This window comes from Aquila chrysaetos, chromosome 20 (assembly GCF_900496995.4).
Source record: "Aquila chrysaetos chrysaetos chromosome 20, bAquChr1.4, whole genome shotgun sequence".
Lineage (NCBI taxonomy): Eukaryota > Metazoa > Chordata > Aves > Accipitriformes > Accipitridae > Aquila > Aquila chrysaetos.
Window position 1 is genome coordinate 18,410,778 of NC_044023.1, and position 12,048 is coordinate 18,422,825.

The following is a 12,048-nucleotide window of genomic DNA, read 5'->3' on the forward strand; positions in this document are numbered from 1 at the left end:
TGGGAAAAATAACTGTGAAAAATCTTTCCTTTTGTGCTCTGCTCTCACTTCTCTCTGGTTTTGTCAATATTCAGACTTGTTATTTATTTCTTCATTGTTTTCCAGTACAAGCTACTTATGGTGCTCTTGTGGTTTGGTGTGTGGGTTTTTTTTGTTGGTTTTTTTTTCCTAATGTCTTTGGCTATGCCATCTTGCTGGTTGGATCTCACCTGTACATTTGGGGGCGGGGGATGCCTGACAAAACCGCTGCTTCTGCCAAGCAAGGTTGGTGTGGCTGAGGTAGCAAGGAGAGAGGTATTGCGGTGATGTGGCATGAAATAAGTGGTTGGGAAGGAGCCACCAGGTTTCTGGGTAGCAAGCGGAGCTTCTCCATTGAGTGTGTTTTGCTGTTCCCTGGTTTTGCTGTGTCTTTGGCCGGTCCCCTATATTGGCATCGCTGCACCTGTGCTGGAAATGGAGCAAATTTCCTGGCACACTGTTCTTGAGGTGGGACAATAACTATCTAAACCAGCCCTCGGGCTCCTAGGGGAAATGGTTTCCCTGCACATGTTGTTGTTCAGCTGTGCTTCTTCAGGCTTTTGGTGTGTATAGTCTTTGTGTTTGGCCAGCAGCGGCTGTGGTCACAGCCAGGCAAATCACCAAATCTTTCTTTGATGCTTTTCCTTCATGAAAAATTGTGTGGCTTTCTAGCTGAGCGTTTCGTGGTCAGCATGGTTGCCTCTAGGAAAACCAGTGCATCTTCTCTTGCCACTGGAAAAGCTAAAAGAGAAGAAATTTTGACAATATAGACTAAAGGATTTAACACTGTTGTAGAAGACATAGGAAGAAAAGGAAATAGGTTCGGTTCAGTCACTGAGGTTGGACCAGATGTCCTTCAAGAGAGGAAGAAAAGTGGTGGGGACTGAGAAAGGGAAGTCTCAGGGCAGGGAAGGTTTTTCTGGGAATATATTGTAAGTGCTAGAAAGGAAGTGGAGCACCACTGCGAGCAGCTGGCTGAGCACAAGGGATGTGCATGTAGCCTTCTAGGAAGCCCATAGATCTTGTGCTCTCCCTATATCAAAAGAATCTGCTTTAGTGTTTGTTCTCCCTGTTCCATAGGCGAAAGAAACCAAGAGCTAGAAACACACAGGGAGGCTTAGGGCCCTGCATGAGAATTGCTGCTTGACTTGTTTTAGTCTGGGCTTCATGGCTGCTGTTCAGGCTATCGCATGTAGGCAGATCAATCTTCACATGCTCAGCTGCTTGTTTTCCATGTGGGCTAGTTTTCAATGGAAGACAAGCTGTGTGGAGAGGCCAGGGGGCCAAGCAAAACTTCTGCTCTGTCAGATTTAAGAAAAAATTAAAAAACAAAACAAAAAACCCCAACTTCCATAAATGTTGTGGACATAAGATAAGAGAGTCAGTAATTTGGCTTTCGGTAGAGGTAAGGTAAAACTTGCTGTTTCACTACACTTGGCTTACCTGGGGTGAGAACATGTGGGTACTGAGGAGCTGCAATGTGCACTGCCTGTTGCCCAGGCAGCAGCTAAGACTGAGTTTGGGTCTATACAAAAGAACTTTGTAGGGTGGGTGGAAGCAGCTGGGAGAGGTGGAGAACAAAATTGGTGAAAAGCAAAGCTTCATTGTCCCAGGAGCACTAGTAGAACTAATGAGCTTTGCATTGCAAAGGTGGTGAGCCTTCTTCAGACCCTGTAAAATACATGCCTGGGATTTGTTGTGTTAAATTTCTATGTGCAGAAAAGGGGAGGGCGGGAGGGGGAGGAGAGAGAGGCAGGGGAGGCAGTATGCAGAAAGTAGAGGCCAGAGGCCCCTATTTGGGTGCAAGTACCAATCTGCTGTCTGCATGAGTCTGCCCAAGTTGCATATGTTCTCCTTTTCTATGTGCACAGAAAATTGTGATAAATAGAGGTTCAGGCAGTGAAGAGCATTTATTTTTATTTGCCTATTTTTGTCATTCACTTGGCATATCTAGATGAATGGTGGAACCGGGAGGAAAAGGCTATTGTCCTTGTGAATACAGTCCTCGTATGCGTGAGGCAGCCTGCCTCAAAGACAGTTTGCCTGCTGACCCCTTGCAACCTACCTTCACTTTGGAAATATCATGCCAGTGTAATGGTCTGCTTTTGGCAACCCTGCCAGGAACCCCATGGAGTCTCTCTGTCAGAGCTGTGGATAGGCGGTTTTCCATGCCCTCTGACTGGGATAGCTCAGGTCCTGGTCTCTGTCCTTTCTTCTGTTTGCTGTCAGGTATCAGAGGGGAGGTGGGAGGACCTCTTTTTGACACCTCGCTTCCAAGCAGCCAGGCACAGACCACATAACCCAAGGGCTGTTCTGCTCCTCTGCAGGGCCTGGATCCATCCTGCCCCAGTGCTGGCGGGAGCTGCCATTGCACAGGATGGTTGACACAATGTTTTGTCTCATCCCCCTTCTTTCTAGAGACAAACTACTCTTTCAGCCTTCCCTTTTCATGAGAAAGTATTTTGAAATGTGCAGACTGTTCACTAGTGTCTTGTTTCTCCTTCCTATTTTCTCTTTCCAATGTGTCAGTGTTAGTAGCCCCACATTCAACACGTGGGCCCATGGGCACTTGTAAAGCATCATCCCCTTCTGTCAAAGCTAGTGACTCCTGAAGTGAGGAGGCTAAAGTAAAGCCCCAAAGCATCAGATGAAGATGACACTGTGCCTAGCTCAAAGCAGGGTGAGAGGAGCTGTTTCATGTCTTGTTGGTCCACTGAAAGTTAAAATTGGCAGCAAAGACATCAAAGCAGGTGTGAGATTGCTTCTGCAAGATTTGCCAAGGACTCCTCTGTTCCTGTCTGATGCTGGGAGCCAGGGCAGGGAAGAGACTGCAAGCGCAGGCTGTTTAATATTCTCTTCTGTCCCTCTGATCTGCCCCCTACCCTGCAGAAGCAACATGTCCCATGTTTCTGCAGAGCTTGTCCTGAGCAATAGCAGCATCTGTCAGGGGTTATGGTGGCATTAGCCTCATGGAGCTGGGAGTTAGCAGCGCTTGGCAGAGTGACAGTTCTGCTGTACCTTACATAAATCTGTATCTTGCATAAATCTGTCTCTGCCTACTCTGCCAAGGTGTGTGGTCACAATTTGTCTGATTCCTCCTGCTGTCCACAAGGCCTTTCAGTTTCCTAGAAGATTTTATTTGCTTCTTGAGGCCCCTCTGCCTCCTCTTTCTTCACACCTCCCCTCTCCATACCCTTCCCCTCCTAGTTTCCTCACAAGTCCTAGAGGGAACATATCTTGTTAAGCAGGTGTTATTTTAAAATAAACTCCTATCCCCTGCCCCTCTCACGTGCTGCAGAAAGCTGCCTGTATTCCCATGGAAAGAGGGAAGGTCTTGAGCTTTCCTGTGGCTTTGGCAGCAAACCGCAGCAGTCCTCCACCCACTGTCTTCTGCTAGGGCTGCACCTGATCCCAGGTCATGGTTCCTTGCTCATCAGTACTTTGTGGTGCTTGGTGTGCCCTGGTTGCCTCTCATCAGCTTTCTTGGACACTTCTAGACCCTTCTGAGGCCAGAAAGTAGCAGCAACTGCCCCAGTACTTGGCTGCCTTCCAGTGTCTAAGGAAACTCTTGGGGAAAACAAGAAAACCTTTATTAAACAGAACATTATATCCCCAACCATACTTGTGCCATGTGTTCTCATACCAAGCACCTGAAAAAAGTGTTGACTTCTTGAAAGCATCTCTGGTCATCACAAGGCTTGTCCCGAGCCCTCCTCTCCTCCCCGGCACTGCTCAGGGACCTGATGGGAGCCATGCTGCAGTGGTGGCCTGTGGTGTGGGGAGGGATCAGTTGCCAATGCTATCCTGTGTCACTTTGCCACCCCCACACCCCCCCCGATTGCTTTATTCTTTTGAGGCTGTAATAAAGAGCTGCTCTGAGCACTGTGGCAGAGACCAGCATTATGTTCCTGTTGGTCTGCAGGGCCAATCTCTTAATATGTATTACCCACTAAAATACAGTGGCTCCAAAGGAGTGAGTGGCCTGTTGAGTAAGCTCATCGCACCTCTCGGTGAGAGTCTCCACTGAGATGTATGTCCTTGGGTGCTGAGAAGGAGGTACTTGAGAGTAAGGGTACTTATCACTGGTTTTATTTACTGTTGTTTGGTGTCTGGAGCTGGTAAGCAGTGAAGGTAGTACGCTCCTCTACCACACATTATCAAGGGGTCGGGGTGCGCGGGGGGGGAATCCCATGTTGTGTTATAGCATGCACCCTGAGCTCCTAAAATGGAAGTTTCTCTTTTGTCTCCAAGCCTTCTTTCTTTTGTAGGCAGAAGTGAGAGCCGTAATGCTAAGTGAATAGTATGTATTAAATCTATACAATGGCTCTTTAAAAAAATAATTATATATGGTACAAGAGGGAGAGGAAACCACTCCATTCCTGTAAATGGCCACTTAAGATGTGGACAATAAATAAATAACTGTAATAAATAATCTGGTGTATCTGAGCTTTAGCATTTAGGAGGAATAAATCAGAGCTCTCTCGCTATTGTCTGCTGAGATGCATCGGAAATGGAGTTGGAAGGAAAGATTTCACTCAGAGTTGTGCCAAGGTGTTGGAAAGCCCATGGGAGTGTGTAGGAGTCTCCTGCTCTCCCCTGTCTCTCCCGTGTGTTTTGTTACACTTTCCCTGCACCACTCCTCCCCGTTCACAAGCATGTGCTGCTCTCCCGTGAAATGGAAGAGGCTCCCTTAAGTCTCACTTGCCTCTTGCAAGTAAGTGCAAGAACAACGCCTGGGGAATAAAGCCTCTGCCGGCAGAATTAACGCATCTCCCAGATTGCTCATTGGGTACTTAATCCTTCGTCTCTCCAACGGCTTTGCCTTTCCACCAGCGCTCTTCCACCCTCCTCTGCCCATTCATACCTGCTCCTCGCAGACGAAACCAGCTGCTCTTCTGCTCTGTGCAAAGTCCGAGTGCCGGTATTTAAATGCAGCTCTAGTTGCTAAGCCCCAGCAACTAGCAGAGTGCCTGGCTGGGGCTTGCAACCGAGAGCTGTGTCGCTTTAAGGCATGTGATACTTGCCCGAGCAGGGATGTATTGAAATAGGCTACGGTACTTACAGCATCGTATAGCAGTGTACGTACAGCTGCCTTACTCTGCACTGCCTGCGCTGGAGTGAGGCTGCTCTGTCATTAAACATAAACTGCTCCTCGTCCTTAAGTATCCTGGAAGCTGCAAATTATCTCAAGATCACTTCAAAGGTCTCATCAAGCAGAAGGTGATGCTAGGAGATGATTTAAAGGTGAAAATGAGAAGGTTTCCACCCCTCAAACCTTGGCCACTTTTCTGACGGCAGAGTCTGAGAGCTCAGATGTCTTCTTTACTCTGGGAACAGGATTTGTAACGAAAGAGATTTTTTTTTTTCCTTTTAATCCTGATAAAGAAGATTATTGGGAAGCCATTAAAAATCCCTTATTGTGATACAGATGGATTTAAAAAAGTGTTAGATCTTTCCAATGAACACTAATAGAGTGCTCTGCTCTTGGTTGGATTACTCAGGTAAGCAGCTTCTTTAGGATTTAAGATTCAGAAACCAGATCTGGAACTCATCAGATAATAACTGGAGGAATACTCACTGCTGTGTTTCTTTACTAATGATAAGATGATCTCTATGTAAAAGTGTGTGTGTGACAGCAGTTTGCTGACAAACAAGTGCATGAAGAAATGTTTGTAAGAGATGCTGGGTTTTGAGCAAAGGTACCTTGAAATAGTGTAGTCTGAGACAGGCTTTTATTAAAAAAAAAAAAAAAAGGCAGGGAGCTAATAATAAAGCCTGAGTGGGTTAAGTAAGTCTGCTGTCCATGTGGCTCAGAATATGGTGCCGGAGGAAAGACACAGGAGCATTTAGCAGGCTGTAGAAGTTTAGCTTTGCTTTGCTGTTTGGCTACGATTTTTAAAGTTCAGGCTAAATAACCTGAATACCTGAAATATCCCTATGTGAGAGTCACCTTTCCCTCTTACCTTGTTGTATAAAAAGCATGGGAGCACCAAATATGACAAGGAGGCATTAATTCCTGAAGACACAGGAAGCCTACTGGGAGCTCCCTGATCTGAGGGGATTGAATCTATTTTGCAAGATAAATAGGTCTAAAGAGAGGAGAAAAAGTACACTGTATGCTGCAGAGTAAACAGTCGGAAATGAAATTAATTATATGCTAAGCAGTGCATCAAACACTCTACAGAGAAAGGAAGAGCCTCATGCTGATCAAAATAATGTTTTGGTATTTTCTATTAATTATACTTGTCAGTTTATGTGGTTCTTTTCAACCAATTAGACTTAAAAAGCTTCCCAAAGACTGTGCGCTGCTTTAAAATCAGGGGCAAAAAAAATTTTATATGCTTATATTTTATTACCACCGTATTTCACTATTTTAATGTTGGTAATTTTCTTACTATAGAAATCCCCCTGATACATACAGACTTTTTATTTTTTAATTTTTGTGTAAAGACATGATTATTCTATGTGAGAGTTTTAATTTTTCAAAGTCTTTCTTGCTCTGTGAAAATGATGTTCAGCTGATTGGATTATTAGATAGAAAACAGCATCATGTCATTGGCTGAATAAGGAGAGTGCCTGAAGTTTGATTAATTTGGCAATATGAAATGCAGCAGAAGGTGTTGTTAAGGGATCTGGACGATGTGTAGCGTAGCTGAGCCTTGCAAACCTCCCGATCCTCGCAGGCATTGAGAAAGAGCTGTTGAAGTTAAAAAGTCAGAGGGAAATTTCGCCAGTTAGTACAATAATGAGTACAAGTATGAAAAACCACAGTTGTCTATATTGGATGGCCAAGTATGCCAGCACCGGCAGACAAAGAAATTGCTCTTTTCCTTTACCATAGGTATCTTTTTAAAATTTTGATACAATCTGCTTTGTGAAAAGATCAAATCTTCTATAGAATACGTCTGAAATTCAGTCTGGCCATACTTCAGTCCTTTTACATGGACAGGTCAAACAAAAGGAAGCTGATTTCATCTGGGGATTAGAACATAATTCTGAGAAACAATTACTTTGTTTAGCAGACAGCATCGTGATTAAAAATTGATGCTCGCAAAAGTAAAAAACAATAAACTGTTACCTTCTGGGTCACTATTAGCCTTTCAGTCTTGGGGATAGAGTATTTCTGAAATGCATCTCAGATATCTGAGGATGCTGTATGCTTATCTGTGATGTGTTTAAAGTAGTTTTGATACTGTCTGGACATCATGTTTTTCTAGCTGGCCGTGTGATTATTTTTATTAACAACCTTGTAAAATCAGCTATGGACCAGTGTGGCAATATTTTCCAGCCTTCTATTTACATTGGTTTGTTGGGTTTTTTTTAGTCCTCAGATCATTACAGTTTCATTTTTACCACTGAATTATTAAAGTTATCCAGGCTCCTGTGTTGACATCCTGTTACCTCGGGTGTCCTTTTTGAACATGACCTTTGTTGTATGACCATTGTATCCTGCAGGGGGTAATAATAACCAAGAAACAAAAGACATTTAGCAAAAGGAGTAAAAAAGAAAAAAAAAATGTTGTAATGGAAGCTGACTGTTCTGTGTGCTGTAAGGCAATAGATAATAATGCCTGTCTAATATTTTGTTTAGAGAATGGCAGTGGTCTCTGCAATGTCCTGGGTCCTGTATTTGTGGATAAGTGCCTGTGCAATGCTGCTCTGTCAGGGGTCCCTCCATCACACTTTCCAGCAGCATCACCTGCACAGACCAGGTAGGACTGAGATCAGCTGTGGGATGCCGTAAAATTGCAGGCGCTCTGCCCGTGCTCGTGTCTGTCTTGATAAATGATTGAATAATCATAAAATCCTTTTTATCATTTAACTTTTATGAGTTGCTTGCCTTTATATTGCACAGCCTTTTTTTTTTGGTTGGTCTAACACGTGTTGTGCTTTGCTAATCTGATGTTGGAATATTCATCCTCTAACATCATCTTCTAACAACGTCCCAACACAGGAATTCCATTTCAGATAACCTCTCGGTTTCTCTGTTTCTTTCTCTGTCCTTATTTCTATCTCTTCTCCCCATTTTGTGCAGTTCTCGAGTGGGTGTATAACTCAGAAGGGCACTGTCACAGCACGGGTTTGGTTAACTTTGCAGTTATCTGACCCAAACTGGACACGGGTTTGTTACTTAAAATATTGGCACCAAATCTCACTCATAGTCGCTAGAGTTTACTGGAGGTCAGGTGTTTGCCTTGGCATAAATGAGAGACACAGTTATTCTAAGGTTCTTGAGTTTACCTCTGAAAGTTGATGGGGTTGCAAAAGTGCAGCCCAGAGGAGAATTTGGGACTGTCTTTCGATGGGGTAAAATGCCTATAAACTCAATAAATCCCACAGGTTAGCAGTGGAGAATGCAGCTCACTTAGACTGTTGTGATCTACAGAGACTGCACATTGGTAATTTTATTGCGCTTTTATTAATAGAAAGGGATCATGTAACTTTTTCAACTGTTAATTGCACTTTGAAGAGTATGTGTCGTGCTAAAAATTGAGGAGTTGGCATATTTTAGCATGGTATTATCATCTGGTTAAAATTAGATGGGCCAAGAATGTCACTTAACAAATTTGGATCCAAAGAAAGGTGGGAGAGGTTTTAAGAGCTTTAGAAATGAAAGTTGGAAAATGTTAACTCTCAGTGATGAATCATTTAACGATGTGGCAGCTAGTACTTCAATGTTTTTTGATCTAATGGCATACCTTCAAAGATGGACAGTCTTGAAGTGCAGGTCTTTACCAACCTTAATGACTTCAAGTTTTCCCAACTGCTTTTGTTGTCCAAAAGTCATAGGTATTGGCGTTGTCTTGCTTTCTTGTAATAAAATATGCGTAGTATAGGGGAATAGACCTAAATCTTTGATAGACCAGCTCTCGGTAGCTATGTTAGAGCATCAGATTAACTAATGGTGTTAACTTTGCTAGGTGGCACTGGAAGTTTGAGAGTATTTGAAGTTTGAGTGGTGAGGTTCTTATTTGGGACTTGCAGAGAAATGAACAAAATATTTATTACGATGCAATTGTAAGTAATGCTGCAGGTTATTTGAGTCTGTCCCCCAGTGAAGGAAATAAGAAAAAACATCCCAGCTAAACAGATAGGTAAAAGGAAAATGTAATCTCATTTTGTAAAATCAGTTGAAACAAGTGACATTATGAGAAAAAATGAGAGCTGGGCAGATTCAGAGCTCTGCAACATTTGCCTAAGCTTGAAAAATCACCTTTTTTATGAAGCAAGAACAGCAAGACACTGAATGCATACCAAGTGTTGGGGAAATGTGAAAAATGACAAAATCTTTCACTCAGAGATGTGATACAGATAGAGTGAAGGTTTTACAGCTGCCTCATCACCTACTTAGAAACAGCCAAGCTTTCCCTCCTGTGAGCCTTTCTCAGGCAGCTTCTCCGCACCCTACGTGAATAAGATTGATGGTGTTCTGATCCCAGGCAGCCAATTTCAGTCTCTCAAGAAATAATCCACTACATTGACAGATGAGTGGAATTTGACATGATGTTCACCTCAGATTCAGATTGTGCTGCACCTGGGAAGTACCAGCTAGTGAATGTCCTTTAGGGAAACTGTTGGGGATTTTGGACAATTTCTGCTGTCACAACAGAAAATCAAGACTGTTTTTTATAAGGCCATGAATTTGCAGTCTGCCAACTGAATGTGAAAGGTTGTACATAAAAGGGATGGAAATATGTTAACTAGCAAACTGAGTGATTTTAATGTATTCAACTGCAGTCCCTGAGCACACCCTATTTTTCATATTTATAATATTAGGAATGCGTCATTTACTTTTAGTTAGTCACTGTGTAAGTAAGATTAAAATGTTCAGCCAAATAAAAGTGAATAAAAAAAATGGATGCAGATGAGGCAGTGCATAATTTCAGTAATTTAATATTTGGTATATGAAATTTCAACTTATTGAATCATGGCAAATATAGCTGTAATCAATAGCATGCTCAGCATACCTTTTTCTTCAGTTCGTGATCTACCATAGATAATGAGATGCTCTAAAATAAAGAGACTTTTTGCAGCTCAACTCCATTGTGGGGCTACTTTGGTACAAGATAATTAAAAAGGCAGGTTCCACCCCTCCTTGTGCTTCTCATACTTCATGAATAGAGTCTCACTGAGCACAGGAAGGTGGAGGTGAAAGATAAAATCCTCAGGGAGTGTATTTAAAATAATAAACTTGAACTGAACTCAGTGGATTAGCACAGTGAATATCCCCACCTGTATTACTGTGGTTAATCCAGTTTTGAAACACTGGAAACCAAGGGCAATATATGAAACTTTCTTAAGCAACTGTCTGAATGGGTTGAAATAGATTTCTGCACACTATGTGCAATCACAAAAGTTTAAAGCTTCCTTTCAGTGTAGTATAATTTTTCAGTTTTATAATTCAGTACTTCTTTATTCAGTTAGATGACTTAGCAGAAGGTACGAACCTGAAAACAAATGTGATAAACCTCTTTATGTGACAGTATTTGGAATTGACTGTAGCTTTATTTTCTCTGAAATGTTGGCAGGCAGGCGGGCACAGATAGTAAGGGCAAAGTAAATACTGCTTGAATATAAGATGGATAATGCTGTATTATTTGTACCTGTTCATGAATTCTTTATTGTCTCATTAACACAATGAAAAGTTTGAATGCTGCTGTTAAGTACCCTTAAGTATTGGTGGCTGTTCCTTTTGACTCTGATAGGTGAGGTGGGCAGGGTAGATTTTCAGGCTTCTTCGCTGGGATCCGGAGGAGACCTTTGGAGTAAGCTAGCTGAACACCATTGCAGTATAATTCCCCTTGGGTAATACACATGGCTTTCTGCAGTTTTTCTATGACTATATTTCATTTTCATGAAAATTATATTAGGCAAAGGATGTATGAAAGCATTCACAGGAAATAACTTTATGTGGAAACAAATCTCCATTTTTAAATTTTTTTTTCAAGCATGCCATTTCTGTGTGATTTAATAAGAAACAGTGGTAATGAGAAGAATTCCACATTGGCTGTTTTAGGCTCTAAGATACACACAGTTGTAGAGCTGTTGAATTGGCCTGAGGATGAGAATGGACAGGTTGTGATTTGCAGTTAGCTGAGTGCCTGTGATAGTCCATTGATCATCTGATTGACAGGATTGACCCTGCCCAGAGGTAGGAAGTAGATGCTGACATTTGGTAAGACAAGATGATATTAATGAAGTAAAGGATTCAAGTTTAAAAAATAAAAAATAATCACCACCCTTTCAATCATGCAATTCTTAGCAAATTTGCTGGCTTTGTTCCATAAGTGAGGGATGTTTTGTGCCCAGTGAGGACCATTGGCTAGTTCTGAATCACAGCGCACAACACCAGCCACGTGTTGCTTAAAAATACAGGAAAGCACATTGGATTCACCTGTAAGTTTGTGCAAAATAATTAGGTACACACTAAGGATGCTAGGTTAGGTTTGCATACAGTGTAAAGGTGCAAGGCAGACACAAGCGGAAACATGTACCTGCTGTAGCAATGCTGACATTTGCAAATATGTTAATTAAAAATAAGCCTATTCAGAGGAAGAAATCATGGACTGAATTGAGGCTGGAATGGTATGTCTACTCAACATGAAGTACCTTTTATTGTGACAGTAGTTAATGATGTGCCCATTAAAAATCATCTGAAGAAGTGATTCTCTATACCTCATATTACGAGGAGGAAAATCAGTCTCAAAGCAATTCTATACAAACTAACAAGCAACATCAACCTAAGGATGCTCTCAGCATGTTTCTCAGTAGACAGCATTTTGCAGAAACTTGAGTCTGTGTCTGTGAGGAAAAAATTTCTTAGTTCTGATCTTGGCCTTCCCACTGATTTTTTTTTTTATAGCCTTGGGGGAAACTGCATATTTTCACATTTCAAAAGGTCTGCTATTTTCATATGCCCCATATATGTGGCTATTCAGTTACAAAACAGACTGGGAAGAAGGTTGGTCTGAATCTTAACTCCTCAGGAAAGTGTAAATAAAATATGTGTCTTTACTTTGTAGAACAATT

General features: G+C 42.1%; 1 protein-coding gene across 1 annotated transcript in view; it reads left to right on the top strand.

Moving 5' to 3' along the window:
* The first annotated feature begins 4,702 nt into the window (after positions 1–4,702).
* The window catches only part of TAFA1 (TAFA chemokine like family member 1), a 237,915-nt gene continuing 230,569 nt past the window's right edge, over positions 4,703–12,048 (top strand). Inside the window, exons 1-2 of the mRNA XM_029996299.1 lie at positions 4,703–5,519; positions 7,610–7,730. Coding sequence (XP_029852159.1) covers positions 7,613–7,730 — 118 coding nt within the window. The 5' untranslated portion in view covers positions 4,703–5,519; positions 7,610–7,612. The remainder of the gene's footprint in view (positions 5,520–7,609; positions 7,731–12,048) is intronic.